This window comes from Phoxinus phoxinus (genome assembly GCF_949152265.1).
Source record: "Phoxinus phoxinus genome assembly, chromosome: 1".
NCBI classification, from domain to species: domain Eukaryota; kingdom Metazoa; phylum Chordata; class Actinopteri; order Cypriniformes; family Leuciscidae; genus Phoxinus; species Phoxinus phoxinus.
The window spans coordinates 42,162,558-42,186,663 of NC_136876.1; the positions used below are offsets into that span (position 1 = coordinate 42,162,558).

The window sequence follows — 24,106 nt, forward strand, 5'->3', positions numbered from 1 at the left end:
TTTCTCCTGCGAAGACCTTGTCTGGTGCGAGCTGTTTTGTCTGTTTATCTGGGTTCCGAGGAGGAATTTATTAATAACACTTTGTCATTGGCAGCTTCTGATGCGGCGGAGTGGTCGAACTCCATGGAGGACTTCCCTGACACCTAAGGAGCCAGGTGATGTTAGGCCTGGTCTGGACGCCAAACTTATCTATGTCTTGACCGAGGCTGATGAAGAGCCCGGCTTGTAGTGGTTGGATTCAGAAGAGCCCCATGCAATTGGGGCGCAGCCTGCGGACCCCTGCAGAGAACTGCTTCATTCTTTCCCAAAGATCATGATGAACTGACCAAGTTGTGTCGGAAGTACGCATCCTGACCTATCTTGACAACTGGCTAGTTTTGATCTAGCCTGGAAGGTATGGGGCTCAGGAATGTACATGGCGTATGCAACGCCTCAATCTCAGGGTGACCGACGGTTGCGCCAAGACCCTTATCCCCTGGAAATCCCCTCATCTGTACCAGTTGGGTGTGGATCTCCAAATCCGGTTGGGGCACCCTTTGCAACGGGAGGTCAGCAAATTATATAAAATGATGGCAGTCTCCGTGGCCTTCAAAAGTCTCCAGCCCAGAGCTGAAGGAGCACCACGTCCTTGTCCGATCGGAAGGCCTAAGCATTCTAGGCTGTTAAAGGATCTTTACACTTTCCAACGTGATTACATAATGCATGGAACATCGCAGAGCTAGTGCAAGACAAACATTTGTGGTTAAATGGGCTCTAGACCTCAGGACCTCAAGCTGGGCTCGCAGGACAGACTCCGTTCTGTGCTCATAGCATAGCACTATTGGATTGCGTTCACCAGAGCATCAGAGACTGATGCAATGCAAGTGAACCGTAATGAAAGGGAAAGTTACAGTTACTAATGTAACCTTGGTTCCCTGAGATAACGGGAACAAGCATTGCATAGCTGACCGTGCTTTTACGCTCATGCACAAGTCGACGCTTATTAACATTCCTTAGTCTAAAGAGTCTGCCGATATGACATCCAGCTAGTTGGCCCTAGATTACGTTTGTAACCTAAACGTTTTGTAGCTGTAAATATATGCAGGATAAAAAAAAATAATTCATGTAATTCTTTAATTTTTGTATGCAATGTTTAACATACAAATTTAACAGTTTATAAGTTAATAACACAGTTTCTGCCAATCTCATGTTAATCTTGAGTACATATAGAGTAGTATTGCATCCTTCATATCTCTGAACAGTCTTTAGTTTTATCAGATTTATAAAAGACGGATAAGCTTTACAGATTCTTTCCGAAAACAGTCAAGCTCCTGGAGGCAAGTCAAGTCACTTTCACTTATATAGCGCTTTTAGCAATATAGATTGTTTCAAAGCAGCTTTACAGTGATCAAATGCAATTTTACAGCAGCTTTACAGCAGCTCTAGAATAAAGTTATTGTCCAGCTAAAGTTAGTTTTGATTTGATTAAATTCCGTTGCAAAGATCATTAGTTATTAACTTAGGGGCCGCTTGCACGACAACGCACTCCGACCGCTCATTCGCACAACAACAGTGCCTGGTGCCTCGAGAACGCCAACCTTGAAATAGGTTCCAAGGTGCAGGCGTTGAAGAATTTTGAGAAAAAAGTTATATCCGCGCAAACTTCAAAAACGTGAGTATGTGACAACGCCAATACGCACATGCGTATTACGTGTTTAGTCTATAGGTATGCACATTTGAATATATATGTAGGCAGGCATGTAGTCTTTCTTTATTTTAAATTTACGTCAACAACTACCTGTCTGGCCTTAATTCATAATACAGAATTTGTTTTATTGCGTCCATGCGAACCGGAATTATTTTGACAACGTTTTATCTTTACAGATGTAAAGGGAAGGTAAGGAGGTCTTCACAGGGTAGAGACTAGTTGTCTCTTCAGGACTGCATTGTCGTCATGTCCAGGCGCAGGTCCTTCATCAGATCTGGATACGACTTGGATCAGGTGGACTGCGGTAAACCTCGGGATAAACGGAGAGACTAATATTAGCATAGATGCCTTTCTTCTTATGTAATGAGTATATCAGGATTTATGGGTAGTGTTCCCGGTTCTGGCTGACCTAATCTATGCAGCCTAACATCGAATTATAGAAATGGATAATGTTCTATGTGTATGCTGCTAGGTCAAAGAGATGTGTTTTAGTCTAGATTTAAACGGACAGATTGTGTCTGCTTCCTGGACAATGTTAGGAAGACTGTTCCAAAGTTTTGGTGCTATATAGGAAAAGAATCTACCACCAGCATCAAGTCACAATTATTTTTTATAGCAGCTTTAAAGAGATAACAGGAAAATAATGCAAACTGTAGTTTGTTTATTATGCATGCAGGGCAACCACCCATAAGGGCATTACAATAATCTAGCCTTGAGGTCATGAATGCATTAACTAACTATTCTGCATTTTTTATTGAAAGCTTATGTTGTAATTTAGATATATTTTAAAGATGGAAGAATGCGTTAGAATCATTAGAAACTGTCTTTTTTTCAGAATTAAGTAATACGAAATTACTAATCATCCAAATTTTGACATCACGATGCACTCTGTTAATTTCTTGAATTGGCAAGTTTCGTCGGGGTGCAAAGAGATATAGAGCTGAGTATCATCGGCATAACAGTGAAAACGAATCCCATGCTTCCTAATGATATCTCCCAAGGGTAGCATCAACAGCAACGGTCCTAGTTCTGAGACTTGTGGTACTCCATACTGAACTTGTGATCAATAAGACATTTCTTCATTTACTGCTACAAACTGATAACGGTCAGTACCGTATTTTCCGGACTATAAGTCGCTCTTTTTTTCATAGTTTGGCTGGTCCTGCGACTTGTATATCAAAATTAATTCATACTGACTGAGATGACCCAAGATAAAACATTACCGTCTACAGCTGCGAGAGGGCTTTACATGTTCTTTATGCTATTGTGTTTCTGAATAACTGTTATTGTGTTGTTAACATACCGGACGGACACCTATTCAGTCTGTTGTACTGTGTGCTATTGTGTAGTTGAATAACTTGCCTTTAAATGTCTGTTCTTTGTCTTGGATTTTGTGAAATAAAAGTACGGTAAGTATGATACTAAAGGTATTAAACCATGCTAATTCAATTCCACTAATGCCAACATAATTGTTGTGGTCAATATATCAAATCCAGCACTAAGATAAAGTAACACTAATAGAGAGATACAACCATGATAAGAGCAAATCATTTGTGGTTCTAATGAGAGCTGTCTCAGTACTATGGTACAGTCTAAATCTTGACTGGAAATCCTTGCAGATACCATTTCTTTCTAAAAAAAGGAACATAGTTGTGAGGGTACTCCCTTTTCTAGTATCTTGGACAGAAAAGGTAGATTCGAGATTGGCATGTAATTGACTCATTCTGTAGGATCAAGTTGTTTTTTTAAAAAGCGACTTAATAATAGCCAGCTTTAAAGTTTTTGGTACGTATCCTAATGACAAAGATGAATTAATGATATTAAGAAGAGGATATATGACCTCTGGAAGCATCTCTTTTTCAATAGCTTAGTATAGGGTACGGTATTGGGTCTAACATACATGTTGTCGATTTAGATGAATTAACGGGTTTAGAAAATTCTTCCTCTCCGATAGTAATGAATGAATCGAATTTTTCCTCAGTGAGACTACACTGCACTGCCTGATGCGATACTGTAGTAAACGGTTAGTTACAAGATTGATATTTAGGGAGAAAATTATAAGTAAAGAAGTTCATAAAGTCATTACTGCTGTGCTGCTTTGAAACGTCTGGGCTTGAAGCTTGGTTTTTCATTAATTTAGCCACTGTTTCAAATAAATACCTAGGGTTTTGTTTATTTTCTTCTAAGAGGGATGAAAAATAAGCAGATAAGGATGTTTCCCCACGTATCAACAGTTGGATTTTTAATTGCTATCTGATCATTATATTGCGTTATCATTGACCTAAATGTTCTGTACTTAAATGCTGTAAAGTCAGTCACTCTGCAAAACTTAGTTTATGATAATGAAAAAGTAAACACATTTAACCATTAGGGGAATGTTCAGTGATTTTTACAGTATTTGACTGGCTTAAATTCTCATTTTTGTCTGCTAATGCTCTCTCGTGTAGGCTATAATATAGGCTAACTTGAATCCCATGCGAGTATATAATTTTAAGCCCTTTTAATTTTTTCGTCCGAATTTAAAGTCCTTTTCATCTCTTTTCTTGTGCAGTCTTTGTCTTTAAAAAACTACACACGCCAAGTACTGTAATTTCTTGCCCATATTTTTCCCCTCCAGTCCAGTGGGTGGCGGTAAGACATGCGTTTGTTTGTCAACCACCATTAAACCTCAGAGGAAGAAGATTAGTTTTCAGCATGATCTCTTGTTTTGTTGAAGTACTGGCTGAATAAAAACAGTTATATATAAATATACCATTTTTGAATCAGGCCTGTAATATTCCCATCCTCATAGACGTTACTAAGTTTTGAAGCAAGCAGGAATATCTGGAAGGAGTATCAACTGAACTGAGATCTGCTGCTGTGAAGATGGTGTTTGTTAAAGAGGAGAGTGAGGAGGACATGAGTGAACCAGAACCCTGGAGAATAAAACACGAGGAACAAGGAGGTTGGTGTCTATTCTTCATTCATCTTCATTAAACAAAGCTTTATTTAAAAAAAAATAATAATAATCTCTACATTATTTTAACAAAGCTTTAAACAGTGTGCACATCATGGATCATTAAGGGGTTCATTTTACTGTACCCTATTATTATTATAAGCCTATACAATTTTATTTTTCAGTGCAATCGTAATATTGTAAAATAGCAATGTTTTTATACATTTTCTTCTTTAAAACTGTTTTTATTCTTTAGTACTTTGCATTATTTTACCCTGGCACTAACTAAATTACAAAAAAAAAAAGAAGACATGCATGAACGCAAATTGCAATCCATTATAGCTCATGTAATCGTGTAGCGTGATTGAAGTGATGTGTAGTCATACTTTTTTTTTTTTTGGAAAGTTCTTGAAAATGGTATTAAAAATATTAAGTGCTGAAGCCTGTACTAGAGTAGACAGCTCATCAGATTCAGTGGCTGTAGTTATAAAATCATAAGAGACGTGCAATAATGGAGATTAGAGAAATACATCAAAGGTTACATTTACGTGACAATTATAGCTGTGAAACGATTAATCCCGATTAATCGCATCCAAAATAAAAGTTTGTGTTTACATAATATATGTGTGTGAACTGTGTATAATTATTTTGTATAAATACACACACATGCATGTATATGTACATATGTAAGAATGTAAGAAATATTTGCATTTATATACTGCATATATATTTTTATATAATTTATATTATATATAAATAGAAATATTTCATATATAAATAACAAATTTTTCTTAAATATATACATGCATATGTGTGTATTTATATATACAAAATAATTATACACAGTTCACACACATATATTATGTAAACACAAACTTTTATTTTGGATGCGATTAATCACGATTAGTGAGGATGTTCAAAAAATTTAAAGTCTTCTCTTTGCATTTTTAAAAAGTACACTCAACATTGTCAAAATGATGTCACGCACATGTGTATTACGTGTTCAGTCTATAGTGTGTGTAGTGTGTCTTTACAAAGTGACATCGCCAACTACTGGTCTGGCTTGAATAATACAGAGTTTTTAGTCGTTTTCGCTGATCCGTGTACGGTAAACATGGATTGTTTTGACGACATTGTCATCTGTATGCGAAATGTAAAATATAAATAAATAAATAAGGAAAAACCTTTCCATTTTTAGTACAGTGTTGTCATGTGAACATACCCTAATTTTAATTTTATTTTCAAACTGTCCCAATTGATTTTCCTCATTTTAATGTTTTTATTTTAGGCCTGGTGAAGGTGAAAGAGGAAATACCAGATCTGAATGAAGTGGAGGAGAAACATCATCATCAGAAAGCACATGATGTCACCGCTGGAGAAAAATCATTGAGTTGCTCCAAAACTGAAAACAGTTGTTTACAAAGAAACATTCAAATAACAGAAGTCGAAAGGCCTTTCACCTGTTCTCAGTGTGGAAACACTTTCTCATGTAACGGAAGCCTGAAGACTCACATGTTAATTCATACTGGAGAAAAGCCTTATACCTGTTCTCAGTGTGGAAAGAGTTTTACACAGAAAGGACACCTTAACGATCATTTGTTAATTCACACTTCAGAAAAGCCCTTCACTTGCTCTCAGTGTGGAAACACTTTTAGACGCAAAGCATACCTTGAGAATCACATGTTAATTCATACTGGGAAAAGGCCTTTCGTCTGCCCTCACTGTGGAAACTCTTTCACACGTAAAGGAAACCTTAAGAAGCACATGATCATTCATACTGGAATAAAGCCTTTCGTCTGCTCCCAGTGTGGAAAGTGTTTTACACATAAAGGAAGCCTTAATGATCATTTGATAACTCACACTGAAGAAAAGCCTTTTATCTGCTCTCAGTGTGGAAACTCTTTCACTCGTAAAAGAAACCTTGAGAATCACATGTTAATTCATGCTGGAATAAAACCTTTCACCTGCTCTCAGTGTGGAAAGGGTTTTACACAAAAGAGACAACTTAATGATCACATGTTAATTCACACGGAAGAAAAGCCTTTCACCTGCTCTCAGTGTGGAAAGACTTTCAGACGTAAAGGAAGCCTGAAGAAGCACATGTTAATCCATACTGTAATAAAGCCTTTCACCTGCTCTCACTAGCTATGTTTCCATCCACCTATTTGTGGATGGAAATGCTAAGATGCGTAGAAATAAAATAGAAAAACGTGTGAGTCAGACAAAAAAAAAAGTATGCGATACGAAACCAAACGCATAAACTACAATGGAAACACTTTTACCCAAACAATTCCTTGATACGCATGATAAAAGACTGTGTGATGGGACGGCATAACTGGACTCGTAGCACAGTATCTGAAATGCTGTTTAGGTTATTCTGTTATGCCTGAGCAGAGTCTGCTTTTAAAGTGGTTCTGTATAATTCCCTCCCAGAAGCGCCTCACACGATTGCGCTCACAAACACCAGGCATCTGAATGCAAGATGACAGAGATGATTTCATCTGCGGCCTCTGAGGTACAAGTAATACGAAAATGATTAAACACAGTGGCTTCTACTGCAGCAACTTCCATTTTTCTTAGTGATATTTAGCGCCAGTTTATCTGGAAGTGATGATTTTGTTCTCTTTGACTCGCTGGATGGAAACAGTGCTTTATTCGCAAATGTTTTATGCGATATTCCAAATTTGCACACAAGTTAAATTCGCAACTTTGGATGGAAACATAGCTACTGTGGAAAGAGTTTTAGATGTAAAGGACAGGTTAATAGGGGCTTTCGCACCGAGTTCAAATAAAAGTTGATTGAAAATCGTAAAACATAAAAAAAAAAAACATTTTTCACACTGATATTTAAGGCCAATTTATACTTCTGCGTCGGGTGCGCGCAGTAGGTACGGCGTAGCATACGCATAGATGTGTACCATACACTGTACCCTTCGCCGAACCCTGACGCGCACCTGTTGGCTTGGTAGCATTGCGTTTCCTCCTACGCGTTTCCGGCGTGTTCTTCTGCACCGCCCGCCATTTTTAAATTCAGAAGTTCTGTAAATTCAGAAATTTCACTAAAATTGACTGTTTTTCCAACTCGATAAGCTCCAGCTCCAACATGATCCGCTCTCTTTCAGTCGCCATTGCTTGTAGTAGCCAAATCAAAACAGAGGAATCTATACACAGTGGAACATTAAAACCCGCGCCCACCAACTAGCGTTTCGGCGATGTAACTGCAGAGCAACGCAGACATAAACGCAGAAGTATAAATGCTCACGACGGCGTCGCCTACGTGCGTAGCCTACGACGTACACTACGGCGTTCACCCGACGCAGAAGTATAAATCAGCCTTTAGGTGCCAAGCACCGGAGGTGTGTAGTCACCTAATGTGCCCATTGGCGTTCTTATTATTATTCCGTTTCTTCCCACTCTTGAGTGTATGGCACGTAAACGAATTCGACAAAGAGTGTGCAATAATGGACACAAGGCTATATCTCCGCAAAGGTGTAGCGAATTCTGACCAAACTTGGTGTGCGTTATGACACGGTTTTGCCAAAAATCTGAGTTGCTTTGGGATATTGACACCAAACTGTAATTGTCATTGTCACCTCATGTTCAAAAATGTTCAAAAAAGGTCAACGTGTGGTGAGAGAAGACAGACAAAGTGGATCTATTTTAAATAAATTATTTATTTTATACATTTTATGTAATTGTTATCTTTAACAAGTATACTATGTGCTATGTATTTGATTCACATCTTCCTCTGGCTGAAGACAGTGTTCAGCATCTTATATTGTCTTCTTTTTTAATAGACATATTGGCACCCACGGCCATTATATATTTAAAAACAGTAATATCCTATACTAAACCTAAACCAATCCTGACAAACTATATATCATTTGAAAGCTTACAATCTCTAGTTTTCATTTTTGGTGACTGATTTTTAAAATACATTACAGAGGAATGCAACAAGAATATGTTCATATTCCTAAGGCGTGTTCTGACCTTTATTTTGAAATAGTGATGAACATGAAAAATCATGAAAGAATGGTAGAAACCTCAGTTTGTTTTCAAAAGTTCAAAAGATAGCATCCATTCAATTGTTTTAGAAAAAAAGGTCTGAAAATGTTTTAAATGTAAAGAAAAAAATAATAGATTCACAATTTGTGATGTGGCAGCAAGCTATAATGCACATAAATCTTTTTATGTTTCTTAGAGGTTGAATTCTTTTTAAAATCTTCCAAACTTCCAATACTACTTCTGAATAGGATGTCTACTTCATAAATTGTATGAAAATTGTAAAAAATAATGGTTCAGATCACTCAAACAACATATGGAAATGGAGGCGCCCTTATATGGGCAGTAATGTCAGCTAGTGGAGAAGTGTGGTACTGCACCCAAACTAAATCTCACTGAAAGCTTATTTTTTGAGATATCAACCTAAAATTTGAAGCACAACTTGTCCAGATGTTTGCCATTGATTTTTTTGCAGTTTTAGAGTCCACCAGGTTTTGAAAATATATATTTTATATAAAATATAAATAATTAAATTTTTAAAGTTGTACATTTTCATAAACTCAAACTTCTATAACTTTTTTTCTATTTAACTTTCTTAATTTATTTCACTTCTACAAAAATCTGCCAAATGTCTTCTTAAAAAACAAGACCAACCTTACATCTATATTCCAAAGCATTCTTGAATTACAACCATTTAAGTTCGGAATGTGCATTTTCATGTCTATTAAAAAAGGGGGGCGCTTGATAAGGGTTTTTAAACATGACCTTAATTAAATGAAACAGTGTTCTGTTGCCTTCATGACAACAGGTAGAGAACCGCTGTTATTCACACCTGCATGATGAGGTGTGTGTGTGTGTGTGTGTGTGTGTGTGTGTGTGTGTGTGTGTGTGTGTGTGTGTGTGTGTGTGTGTGTGTGTGTGTGTGTGTGTGTGTGTGTGTGTGTGTGTGTGTGTGTGTGTGTGTGTGTGTGTGTGTGTGTGTGCGTGCGTGCGTGTGTGTGTGTGTGCGTGCGTGTGTGTGTGTGTGTGTGTGTGTGTGTGTGTGTGTGTGTGTGTGCGTATGTGTCAGCATGGTGAAAAAGTACTCTGTTTTGGTTATTATTAGTTTTTTGTTCTGTTCAGTAAGTAATTTTCATTACCCATATGTTTAGTTTGTCCAGCTGTTCTGCTAGTCTAGGTCTGTTTTTTTACATGTTACCCTTTTATTTCCCCCATAGACAGTATAAGAGATTTTCCCCCTCCTCTCCACGCTTCACGCTCCAGTCCAGTGGGTGGCGGTAAGACACAAACGTTTGTTTACCAACCACCATTAAACCTCAGAGGAAGAAGATTAGTTTGCTGCATGTTCTCTGCTGTTTTGTATGTGCTTTTATTCTATAGAAAGATAAACATGTTTGAATCAGGTCAATTAATGCTTGTAATATTCCCATCCTCGTAGAAGTAACTACGTTTTGAAGCAAGCAGGAATATCTGGAGGAGTATCAACTGAACTGAGATCTGCTGCTGTGAAGATGGTGTTTGTTAAAGAGGAGAGTGAGGAGGACATGAGTGAACCAGAACCCTGGAGAATAAAACACGAGGAACAAGGAGGTTGGTGTCTATTCTTTATTCATCTTTAATTACTGTTGTATTACATTAAGATAACAAAGCTTTAGACACTCAGTGTGCCCGCGGATACTAATTTAAACTAATAAAAAAAAAAAAAAAAAATACATAGCCTATTCGCTCGTTTCTTTTTTGGAATCTCAAAACTGTGTTGAACTCGGAGCGTGTGCCACTCATCATACAGATTCACTTTGTTTTACATTAGCATAATCTCTAACATTTGTGTGGGACAAGGTTTACAAGTCTTCCTGTGGGTTTTCACCTATATAAAAGCCCTAATGTAACGAATAAAAGTGGATTAATAAAAACTCAGGGTTCCTACGGGGTTTGGAAAAGTATGGAATTTGATTTGAGTAATTTCCAGGTCTGGAAAAGTATGGAAAAAAGAAAGCAGAGTATGGAAAAATATTTGCATTTCCAGACTATTGCCCCTGTTTAGTTTTCTATTATAGAAAATCTAATGAATTTAAAATAATAATAAAAAAATGCTGTGCATTCACGAGTTCACTTCACACACATATATGAAATCAGATATAGTAATTTATCCCCCCTTTGACTGGGATAGAAAACCAGCCAAGAGTGAGCTGATGGGGTGGTGGAGGGATGCTCTGAAACTGTGATGATGGGACACAGGTGATACCGGCTTAAATACACTTTTTGGGGTGAAAACACTGACATGCCTAAGACTTTTGCACAGTAGTGTATATGATAAACTTTTTTGTGCCCTCGAGAAACTATTCACATGTGCACGTGAATTGTTTTGCATGCTTGCACATTACAATTTATAGTTTTATATATAACCTATGTCTACTGACACTCCAGCAGAATATATCAATAACTGGCTTAAAATCATTTTTGCGGGGTGAATATCCTAATTTTGCTTTGGAGGTCTCCTACAAAAAACACTTTCATTTTGTCTTAATATACATTGCACATCACCACATTTTTCATGATTCTCACACAGGTTCGATGATTCAGGGCCCTATCTTGCACCCAGCGCAATTGACTTTGAACACCGACGTATGTATCATTCCTATTTTGCACCCGCGCACAGCGGACTTTTCCCTCCACAGACACACGTCTGTAAATTAGGGAAGTAACTTGCGCTCGCGGGGGCGGTTCAGCGCAAAGAGGAGGCGTGTTCCGGCGCAAAAGTTCCCTGGTGCTATTTTCCAGTTTTAGAAAGCACTTGCGCCACTGACCAGGAAAAAAACAGTCTAAAGACAGTGGCGCGTTGCGTGTTAGTGATATGGTATTTTAAGGGCGCGTGCTTGGCCATAATGTAGTGTGTTAACGCGCATCCACTTTGATTCTCTAATATAAACAGACGCAGCAGTTTTAATTTGTGCAAATCATACATTATTACAAGGAAAAATACTAACACACGAGGGAAATCATTGTTGTGTCCGTGAAGATGTGAAAAAGATCTATCTAGATAAAAAAGAAAAATCTAGATTAGGCTACACATTTACCCAAATTATACGCCTGTTTAACCGAAACTAATTTGTGTGGTTTCTCCCATCATCCCCAATGTCACTTCTCTGTGTTTTACGGTCCTGTCGAGAACGTCGGTCTCCTCGGCTGTGAACCGCTCCTGGCGTGCGCTGGCAAATCCGCCGTTATAATAGCGATCCGCCGTTATAATAGCGATCCGCCGTTATAATAGCAATCCGCTGTTATAATAGCAATCCGCCGTTATAATAGCGATCCGCCGTTATAATAGCGATCCGCCGTTATAATAGCAATCCGCTGTTATAATAGCAATCCGCCGTTATAATAGCGATCCGCCGTTATAATAGCGATCCGCCGTTATAATAGCAATCCGCCGTTATGTTATAATAGCAATCCGCCGTTATAATAGCAATCCGCCGTTATAATAGCAATCCGCCGTTATAATAGCAATCCGCCGTTATAATAGCAATCCGCCGTTATAATAGCAATCCGCCGTTATAATAGCAATCCGCCGTTATAATAGCAATCCGCCGTTATAATAGCAATCCGCCGTTATGTTATAATAGCAATCCGCCGTTATGTTATAATAGCAATCCGCCGTTATGTTATAATAGCAATCCGCCGTTATGTTATAATAGCAATCCGCCGTTATGTTATAATAGCAATCCGCCGTTATAATAGCAATCCGCCGTTATAATAGCAATCCGCCGTTATGTTATAATAGCAATCCGCCGTTATGTTATAATAGCAATCCGCCGTTATAATAGCAATCCGCCGTTATGTTATAATAGCAATCCGCCGTTATGTTATAATAGCAATCCGCCGTTATGTTATAATAGCAATCCGCCGTTATGTTATAATAGCAATCCGCCGTTATAATAGCAATCCGCCGTTATGTTATAATAGCGATCCGCCGTTATAATAGCAATCCGCCGTTATAATAGCAATCCGCCGTTATAATAGCAATCCGCCGTTATAATAGCAATCCGCCGTTATAATAGCAATCCGCCGTTATAATAGCAATCCGCCGTTATAATAGCAATCCGCCGTGGAACAAGCGCGCCGGCTCTTAAAGGGAATGTGAGAGGACGCTCTGATTGGTTTATTTCACGTTACGCCCAAACCACACCTATGAGTAATGAAGCGACTTCAGACCAACACATTTTAGATTTGCACCAGGCGCAAGAGTCGTTTATCCCGCCGGGAAAATAGCAACAGCGCCGGGATCCGCCCACAAAGTTACTTGCGTTTTGCGTTTGACACTTGCGTTTCAGATCGTTAAAATAGGGCCCTCAGTCTCTTTAAATCCCTCCTTGTCACGAGCCTACTCTGCTGTGATCGGTCTACCACTTACAGTGCTTATCGGAAGCCCACACCACTACTAAACCTACCCTAACCTACCCATGCGTATCCTATGCACGTAAAAACTAATTCTCGCGTATAAATTGCATGGTAAAAACACAGTAGGTGCTAGGGACGCATTTAGTGTGACCGGGTTGGTTCCCCAGTGACGTGTAGCTGTTACGGAAGTGGGATTCAAATTCCTGATGACTCGTTTTAAGTGGTTCTTCAAAGTCGATTCTTTCTTTTTTAGAAACAATAACTTAATTTATTGCGTGCTCTTTCATTTTCATACCTTTGCAGAGAGCTGCATTACACATTGCATGAAAGGGAATATTTGAAAAACCGTAATAGGGTCACTTTTAATATGGTCTGAAAATCTATAGAGAAGATTTGAAATTTGAGTCTGGAAAAGTATGGAATTTTGAAATGGAAAATGTGTAGGAACCCTGAAAACTATATTACTACTTATATATTGTACCCCCAAATTAAAATGTATTATATATTTTTATTCTTTAAAAATAGATATAGGCTAACCCTAACTTACCTCTAAAATACAAAATGTAGTAAATACTGCTAAAGGAGTGATGTTAAATTTCACATCTTGTATTTAGATATTTGCCAGTCAGACCAATTGCGGCAATGCATCACATATGCTCAAACTTTTATGTAGCCACGTAACAATAATTTCAGCATGCATTCACTGTAGTTATACACCGGGACATGATGGAGGAACAAATATTGTATTGCGGTCTTTGCGAGACCTTGTTTGTATGTCACGTGACTCACGTCTGCCAAATAGTTAGACAACAACAAAAAATGAAACTCCCCAGCCTGCTTCTTCAAATCCACTCGTACTTTTGGGGAAGACATTATAATCGGCTACCAAATAATTGAGCATAGAACATTTTCAATTAAACAAAAAAAATATAATACTACAAAACGTGCTAATAATAGGCTATACTTCAACTAGCCTAAGTGAAAAACAAAATGCTGTTCTTTTTCTATTTAACAAAATGCATATTTGCAATAAAACATTCCCCTTTTCAAAGCTACACTATGTGTAGCTGTCTCCAACGCATGCAATTTGAAGCATCCGTTTGATTTTTCGAACGGATGCTTCACCTAAAATGCACCGTGATGCAAGCCAACTGCAGAGTTCTATTGAAAATGAATGTATGTATTTCTGCCGTACCAAACTGCAATGAAGCAACTGGTCTGACTGGGGCGTCACTCTTCCTCGCGCACGCACGCACACACACACACACACACACACACACACAATTTACAGTAAGTTGACTTAACTGTATTGTTATATAATTGTTGGCACTGGCACTTATAAACACTAAATGGGTAAAAATGGCAATAAATAGGCTTAGTTTTGGAGCCACATGTTGGAGTTGGAATAAATACCTTATTTTATGCATTATTTGGTTTGGTTGTTTACATTTTTTTTTTTTTTTAATTATCCGATTACTCGATTAATCGATCGATTAAGTGCTAGATTAATCGATTACAAAATGAATGCAGCGATGCACCGATACCACTTTTTTTTCCAGAATGAACCCTGTGTGAGTTCCTGTGTTTAATGTTGATCACATATTATACAAATATCCACACGATTGCAAATGTGACATTTTATACAACAGTTCAACAAACGTAAAGGTATTAATATTAAGTCATTTTAAACACAGTATTGTCAGTATTTTTTGCAACAAAATAATAGCTCCAACGAAAGCCACAGCAGTGTTTGTGAACGAATCTGCGGCTTTGAACAAATCGTAAGAGTCAATGATTCATTCATAATTACAGCCACTTATGAATTCACTTGCTTCGTTACTGAATGAATGAATGACTTGATGACTCACTCATAAAGACAGTAACTTTCCGCCATCTACTGCCGGTTTTAATTTAATATTTTTTTTACCATCATTGCATATTTCTCTATTCTACCCCAGTTTGAGAACCACTGATTTACACGACAACGTTTTAAGAGCCTGAAAATGCAAACTTTTAAAAAGGGGTTGTAATTTTCTATGTTTTCAAACTACAAAAATACTAATTTGTGTAAATTGTGAGTTTGTGACATCATTTGTATTAAATGTTCAGTCTATCTGTTTCTTTACAAAGTGACATCTCCAACTACTGGCCTGACATGAATAATACAGCATATTTAGTGGATTTTTGTCGTCTGTACATTGTAAAAACCCAAAGGAAAACCTTTTAATGTTTTAGTACATTGTTGTCGTGTAAATTTATCATAATTTCATTTTATTTTACAATTGTCCAATTTGATTTTCATAATTTTAATGTTTTTTTTTTTTTGTTTTTTTTTAGGCCTGGTGAAAGTGAAAGAGGAAAGACCAGATCTGAATGAAGTGGAGGAGAAACATCAGCATCAGAAAGCACATGATGTCAACGCTGGAGAAAAATCATTGAGTTGCTTCAAAACTGAAAACGATGGCTCACAAAGCAGCATTCAAATAACAGAAGTCAAAAAGCCTTTCACCTGCGCTCAGTGTGGAAACACTTTCAAACATAAAAGAAGCCTTAGGACGCACATGATAATTCACACTGGAAAAAAGCCTTTCACCTGCTCTCACTGTGGAAACAATTTTAAATATAAAGGAAGCCTTAAGAGTCACTTGTTAATTCATACTGGAAAAAGGCCTTTCGTCTGCCATCACTGTGGAAAGAGTTTTACACATAGAGGACACCTTAATGATCATTTGATAATTCACACTGAAGAAAAGCCTTTCTCCTGCTCTCAGTGTGGAAACTCTTTCACACGTAAAGCAAGCCTTAAGAATCACATGCTAATTCATGCTGGAATAAAGCCTTTCACCTGCTCTCTGTGTGGAAAGAGTTTTACATATAAAGGAAATCTTACTGATCACTTGGTAACTCACACTGAAGAAAAGCCTTTCTCCTGCTCTCAGTGTGGAAAGACTTTCACACGTAGAGAAACCCTTCAAACTCACATGAGAGTTCACGCTGGAATAAAGCCTTTCAGCTGCTCCCAGTGTGGAAAGAGTTTCACCAGTAAACAAGGATTTAATTGTCACATGAGAATTCACACTGAAGCGATGCCTTACGCATGTCATCTGTGTGAGATGAGATTTAAGTGGAACTGTGGCCTCACCGTTCATCTGCACCGATCTCACTCCGCCGTAAAGCAGTTTAAATGTGATCTCTGCAGTAAGACATTTGCTTTGCCATCATTACTGAAGAACCACCAGAAAGTTCATACAAATGAGAAGCCATACTCCTGTCCTGTTTGTGGAAGGAAGTTTCTAAGGGTTGACTCTTTAAAAAGGCACCAGAAAATAGTACACGGTAATGTGAAAACTTGTGTGGGAAAAGCTTTAATACAGCCGAGTCCTTGATACCACACCAATGCATCCACAGAGCTGGGTAGTAACAAAGTACATTTACTTTTTTTTCAACGTTTGCACCTTGGAACCTATTTCATGGTTTGCGTTCTCCAGGCACTGTTTTGAGCCAATGAGCGGCTTGAGTTCATTAGGGGTTTTCTGTAATAACGGTGCCGTGTTAGCGGCCCTTAAGTTAATAGCTAATGATCTTTGCAACTGAAGTGAATCAATCAAAACTAACTTTAGCTGGACAATAACTTTATTCTAGAGCTGCTGTAAAGCCAAAACACTTACTTTCATTTCCTATTATCACTGTAAAGCTGCTTTGAAAACACCTATATTGTTAAAAGCGCTCAATAGATGAAGGTGACTTGACATTACATTGAGTAATTTTTTGGACAAATTGTACTTTTAAGAGTAGATTTTAATGTGGGTACTTTTACTTTAACTCGAGTACATTACTAGCGAAAACAAACCCCTGTACTTTTACTTTTTTATGCTGGGCGACATGCCTACACGATACCACTACTACAAAGTATGACATTATTGTTTTTTTTTAACATATACCTTCATTTATACATTAGTGTAGGAACTGAGAGCGAATCAGACATATATTACTCATTCAAAACTGTGAAAAGAGCCAAATGCCGAGTCAACATCCAGGACCATAATAAGTGACCTGTCATTTGGGACGCCATTCAATCTGGAAACTAACTGACTCTTCTACATATAAGACAACGAACGCTTGTAAGTTATGGTCCCAACGGTAGAGGATATGGTAGAAAACGAACACTTAGGATGTCAACGTTAGGCAGTTTTAAAAAGACGGATTGGTTTGGAGATGGCACACCTTGAGTCTCACAAGGAACACCACAAGTTACCGCCAATTATTTATTTTTTTGATCCCCAAGAGATTTAAAACAGACCCTTTTTTTCTTCTTGAGTGACCTCTGGAACGCAGGACCCTTTCTAAAATCCACAGAGACTGCCTTTACCTATATCAAAATGCATCAGATAATTTTCATTTCATTACATAATGTCTGTAACCCACACATTTGACTATCATGTTTTAATCACTCATTGTTTGTCCTTTTTAATAACTATTTAATAGTTCATGGAAGCATGGAGTGTCTGATATCAGCGTGAATGATTTCTCATTTCTTGAATTATTGTATGAATCAAATGTGTGTAAAATGTTTTGTACTCTTAACATACAGTAGAAATCATGTCTAAATTGTACGCTGCTAAAGCGGGAAAGTTAACTTAAGAGACCAAGTGACTAATTAGATAACATGAAATGTATGTGAGGGGAGGAGAAATTGTCAGATCCTGAACTAAAGACAATGGGTCTCATTCATGAAACACGAGCAGAACGAATTATTGTGTAAATCGTGTGTAAAGTGGTTCTGGCGTAAATTTTCGGATTCATTAAAATGTTCGTATTTTCCAAATGTTAGTTGGTACGAAAGAAATCTACACCTGCTCCCAACCACGTGTAAATAGTGCGTTTAACTTCCGAACGTTTTGCTCATTAATAAGGCTGCATTTTAATTCACCTTAATCGGGGACATATTTACACAGCATTTTGAAAAAATAGCTATTATATTAATTACATATGTTTTTTCTTTTTACTTTTATTATAAGAGCCAGTAATAGCATCTGCAAACGGAACACTTTAATCACATAATTAATTGCTCAATACGGCTCGGCTATATTTTTTCGAAGTGAACTAATTCGTTTTTTGCAGTCGTGCTTCATGTCGAACCATTTTCTCTTCACTTCTGGGACTGTTCGATTAACAGATGAAACTCCAGTAACTGCATCTGTAATATCTGCCAAGCTTGCTTTTTTTAGGACCTGATACGCCACTATGTACGCTTGAAATAACAGGCGCTGTAGGCTTTTAGTGCATGTGCGCGTCGGCGGGTGTAACGTTATTGCGCTCAGAAAAGCGCTCGTTAGAACAGCGCATCAGCAGCGAATGACATGTTTAACCGGCAAGGCTTTAAAGCACATGCAAATAATTAATTTTTATAAACTACAGTGTCCCGTTCCTCTGCATTTCATGTGAATATACGTCGCGCTGTACAGTAGGCTATGTTGAGACGGAGGCGCCAGAACTGCAAACTGATAGAATGCACGATCCTACGATATTTATTCAAAAGCAGATCGTGGAGACATTTTAATCATAATATTTGACATAATATTTGACGGTGCCCAGGGCCCCTTAGATGTCCTGGGCCCCTGGGCAATTGCCCAATGGTTAATCCGGCCCTGTTATGTGGCGTTTTGAATGAACTTCTGATAATAAAATATTATCTGATAATGAGAATTTTTTATTTTTCATTCGCTTTTAAGAAGACATGTTGAAATCCTTCGTTTGGTGTCATAATATGATGCCCATATATAGTTGTCAGTCGGATTTAATGGGCGGGGTTTATGGTAATTGAGAATGAGCGTGAACGCGCGTCCCATTTACGACAGATTGGAATTCATAACACACACACACACGTTTCACTATCACATCTGACGTTTACGAAGTATTTGTGAATCAGGAGAAGAATTTTCGGGAAGGTCTCTTTACGCGCAGATCACTCACATATTTACTCGTATATTTACGAATGTTTCATGAATGAGGCCCAATGTCTAATTGGTCAGAACTCCTCCAAAGGGTTGTACAAACACCTCAGTTTCAAAACTCGGGACACGAACAAAGCATTTAGACGAGGTTAGAAGAGAAGGCAGCTTCATGCAAGCCATCTAACTACTCTCATCTAATTTACTTTTCTTTCTTTTCTTTTCCGTTGATATTCTAGTTATAATATAATCTAGTTAATAATTGTCAAAGCTTCAGTCAACGACTCTATAGTCTTTGCCCGCCTCAAACTTCAGCCAGAGACTCTGCTTCCATTCATCCACCAAAACACCAGAACATGCTGGCTTCCCGAGACAGGACGTCACTCCAGACGCAACTAGACTGCGAAACTGGGAAAACCCCTTGGCAGCAAACCACACCTTCCCGAATCTTCATTCAATGATCAGCACAAACGCGAGTAACACCTCCATTCTAGCCAAACTGGTGCATTGATCAAATTGAATAACCGATAGAAGGTTTAAATTAATGATTTATGGTTCTTTCAGGTCCGGTCTTATAAAGTGCATATTTTGCTAAGAACTTGGGATTTCATCATTTCACTCTCTTAACTCATTCTTTCCTAACTTTCTCTATTTCTGCAACTTGTGTGAATGTGTATGCGTTAAATATTAGTTTTAAGTGTTATAATAATCAATAAAGTATTGTTTGTATTTAAAGAGGTCTCTTGTGTTATGTACTTATGAATTTTAAGGTCTTAAAATGCTGATCTTGTCACCGTGCAAATGTTTTTTGTGTCCGTGTTTTCACTATGGTTTGGATTAATATCGGCAACAGAGTGGATGGTTACAGCCGTTTAATTGAGCACTGGACGATTCATTTATTCTGAATTAATTAATTTAATTTATGCCCTTTGACCTCAATTGATCTCAATTGATTGTATATAAAATCTAAAAATTTTGATTTTGTCACTGAGGCAAACAGACATCATGTATTCTGTTCACTATGCGTAAAAATGTAAAAAATAGATATGAAAATAGTCTAAGAGTTACTCGACTAAGAGGCGACGAAAATTTTACTTGTCGTTTAAGTCGTAAAAAAAAAGACTTCACAGGAAGTGGCGAAGTCATTCAATCCGTGAGGATGTCAACAGTGTCGGGCAGGAAATCGAAACGTGCGCCTATCTGAACTGTCGGGTTAGGAACGACATGAGGGCGAGTAATTAATGACAGTATTTTAATTTTTGGGTGAATAACCTTTTCAATGACAGGTTACAAGTCGACTAGAAAAATCTTTAGTCGGGGACATCCCTACATTTACATGTAACGCATTGCTAAACAAATGTATTCTATAATCTAATACACAAAAACATATTTTGTGTCTTTAGAAAACATAACAACCAATTACATTACAATTATTAAAAATTGCTTGACCATTTTGTTTTCAAATGTCTTCATTTTCCTTTCTCCTTATGTAGTTCTTTCATTTTAACACTTAGGAAATCGTGAGCATGTCGTGAAGGATCTGAGAGTCATTGTTTTTTTTCTCTGAATGCGTTTTTGCCTTATATTGGATGTTTTTACAAAAATGTGCTTTCTGTAAGTACCAAGTAAAATCTTTAATGTGCTTTCTGTAAGTCTGTGTTTGGTTTATTTAAAAGTTATAGGCTCAGTAACAAACAGGCATTGCTGTATACTTACAAATTGTAGTCAGTTACCTGATTTACTCACTGTGGTTTTCATTTTGCTAAATCTTATTAACACCCTAAATACTGATAATAATAAATATTTACATGCATGCAAATGTAATGTGTCATGTAAATACTTTTCTTTCTTTTAATGCCCCCTGTCCTAGTAAAGAATAAGCCTGAATATTAGTGTAGGTTTTTTCATTCTTTGCCAGATCTTTTTTTTTTTTTTTTTGTAAAAATGTATATGATTATTAACTCTATAATTATGTTTAATTAATGTATAATTATGTTTTCTAACACAGATTTACATTTAAACAAAGGAACTCACTCCAGAGACTAAGATGTCAGCTCAGGGTAATGTAATAATTATCATGTTATGATGTTATAGCTGATCTTCAGTACAAGGTTTGTCATCCTAGAGTTCAGTTGCGTAGATGCCAATGTCTTGTTTTAAACACATCCATCAGAACTTCATGAAATGGAGAATCGTTCTGCACCTTAATTTGATGGTTCACCGACACAGAGATGAGACTTTTATCCTGCACTCTCTCTCTGCAAAACATGAGTACTCTAGGAGAAGAAATCAACATGCTGAGAGCGAAAATTATTTATATGTAAAGCACATGTTTGGTTTTCTTTCGGCACACTTTGGGGATTTCGGTACAACTCTCCAAGGTGGTGTGAAAGTGTGAATCTATTTATCTATCTATTGAAATCAATTAAATATTTGTTAGTTCAATATAAAGGAACTGTTGGTAGTTGCATCAGTGATCACGCATTTAGTACTCATATCATTTTCTGTTTAAGTAACCTACAGTAGACTGTGCCAAATTTAAATTCTGAAAATATATTTATGTAATGTTTAAAATGGAAACTGGAAAATAAGTTGTTCTCTCAGTTATGTGTGTGAAATGCTAGTTTATTTGTATGTAACAGTAACTGCAGATCAATACAAATAAATGTTTGCTGATTGTAAAGAAATGTTGCCTTTCTGTGGAAGTCTCCAAGCTCATCAGATAAATAAATACATACAAATATTTCTGATTGAAATGTGTCCAGGTTTCAGTAGTTTTACTGGTTGGTTTCATGAGAGACCTCAAAGGGGGACCTATTATGCAAAATTCACTTTCATGGTGTTGAACATAAATGTGTCAGCAGTGTGTGTACACAACCACCCTAAAATCCACCCACTCATAAGCAGCCATGTCTCAGAACAAGCCGTTTGCAGTTTCAATATGACGTCACATTGCACAGACCCCGCCCACGCCTGGTGACGGACTCTGCATAGGCCTAGTATAGACCTGAGCGAGCTGTACACTGTCCCCCAGGTTTATCTCCTCGCCAGGGCATTTAACAGCAGCATTCAAGTAAGAAATGTGTTCTTATTAAAGCTACGAAAGATATTCAATCCAGAGCAGTGAGTGATTTTCTGTTTTTCTTTTGTTGTTTGGTTTATAATAGCATACACTGTAAAAAAATACTCCTGTAAAAAAACGGTAAACTACTAGCAGCTGTGGTTGCCAGCATCATACCGTAAAAATACGGGGTGTTACTGTTTTTGAAATTAACAGCTAAATACAGTTTTGTCGGCTACAGTATAAAACTGTAATTTAACAGCTATATATTTTTATGGTATGATGCAACCACAGCTGCCAGTAGTTTACCGTGTTTTTTTTTTTTACAATATTTTTTTTACAGTGGCTGTAAGTACTGTATATTACGCTGCTTTCACTTTAATGCACAGATCTAATACACTTGCAATTTCTACTTGCTGTTTATGTTCACAGACATTAACGACTGTGTTTATGTGAACTTTGTGTGTTTTTGACATAACCTTGTGTATTTGACAGTTTAAGCGCAATAAGACGTAAAAGAGAACTAAATTTAATATTCATGCGACGCATGACAGACAGTTTTCTGTGTGCGTGTTTTGGATGTGTGCGCGTTTAGAAAACCAAACGCATACAGATAATAAACGTTCATGATGATAAAGAATTGCAATGTCACGTGAGCATGACCCTGATAGAGATGATAATCAAAACCAAACAGATGCTTTGTTAGTTTTTGTCAGGGAATCTGAGGCATGAGCTGTACAGGCTCTGTCCTCTTCTGGAAAGCTTTGTGGGTATGGGATTAATATCCTGCCATGATTCAAAACTGAAAATAAAGTTCTGAAAGGTTGAAACTAAGTGTTCGAAAACTCAAAATCTTAAAAAAAAAAGTTTTGCAAGATCGAAAAATAAGATTTGCAAGCTTGCAAAATGTAAAAAAATAAGAATATCTCTGCAAACATTATGTTGTTTTTGAGATTTCCTTCTTCAGAACTGCAAAACATTTTTTACGATGTTGCGCAATTTTTTTTTCAGAGTTTCAAATTTGTCAGTGTTCTCCCACTGTATAGTTTGTTTTCCAGATTTGAAACCTTGAAACCCGTGATCTGAAAACGGGTGTGCGAATAGGTGAAAAAAAGTTTTGAAACTCTGAAAACTGAGGTTCGAAAGGACGAAACTTATTACATTACATTAAATTTGCACTCCTTTGCAGACTATTTTTCAGAGCTGAGTTTACAACACCCACTTTGCGGAGATACGTGCACACAGTTGCGAGCTTGCGACTCGCGTGATTGTTGGCAGCGATGTCACGCAGCTCTGCTCTGAAACTCTGAAACTCAGACTGAGCGAAAATGAAGCTTCGCAACCTCGCAACTTAAAAAAAAGCCTGGAGGGAGGGCCTTTCTGCTCTTGGCCAATGCTTTGCTGTCTGCTGACGTACAGTCCAATCACAAGTCGTATTTACTGGAAAGGTGGCTTCTGCACTGGTTCTTTGCATGCGTCCGGCAGATTGACCGTGACGATTGCTTCTGTAAAGAGTGCAAATCCTTCCTCTCATTACCATGATTTACCTTTTTCTAGGATGATTTATCATGATTTACCATGACTTACCATGTTCCAGTATGATTTACCATGAATCTAGCATGATTTACCATAGTTTACCATGATTTACCAAGTTCCAGTATGATTCAGCATGCTTTACCCTGTTCTAGCATGGTTTACAACAATTGAACACATTCTAGTATAATTTAATATGATTCTAGCATGATTTACCATAGTTTACCATGATTTATCTTAGTTTACCTTGATTTACCATGTTACAGGATGATTTACCATGATACACCACATTCTAGAATGATTTACCAGGATTCTAGCATGATTTACCTTATTTACTATGATTTACCATGTTTCTAGCGTTATTTACCATGATTTACCACGTTGTTAGCAATTATGTGACGCATCAGAACAAATGAAGTGATAAACTCTGACAAAATATGATTGTGTTATAATAGTAATTGTTATGTAAGGAATTTTTAGTGTCTAAATATATGAATGCAAAAGCACATGTGAAAAGACTATTAAATTGTAGATTGTCC

The 24,106-nt window shown here is 37.4% G+C and overlaps 1 protein-coding gene and 1 long non-coding RNA gene across 2 annotated transcripts in view; one reads left to right on the plus strand and one right to left on the minus strand.

The window, feature by feature from the left end:
* Positions 1–24,106, minus strand: part of LOC306996046 — a 404,126-nt gene that overhangs the window by 265,750 nt on the left and 114,270 nt on the right. The gene's annotated exons all lie outside the window — the stretch shown is intronic.
* On the plus strand, positions 9,830–19,702 carry LOC306995408 (uncharacterized protein). The gene is made up of 3 exons (XM_079606995.1): positions 9,830–9,901; positions 10,063–10,214; positions 15,360–19,702. Exons 2-3 carry the CDS (start codon positions 10,136–10,138, stop codon positions 16,406–16,408), a joined length of 1,128 nt encoding a protein of 375 aa, XP_079463121.1. The 5' UTR covers positions 9,830–9,901; positions 10,063–10,135; the 3' UTR covers positions 16,409–19,702.

Bases quoted from the DNA above. Each gene is read 5' to 3' on its own strand.
- LOC306995408 (XM_079606995.1), top strand. From the start codon at position 10,136: ATGGTGTTTGTTAAAGAGGAGAGTGAGGAGGACATGAGTGAACCAGAA. The intron at 10,215-15,359 runs GTTGGTGTCTAT...GTTTTTTTTTAG, and splicing joins AAAACACGAGGAACAAGGAG to GCCTGGTGAAAGTGAAAGAG.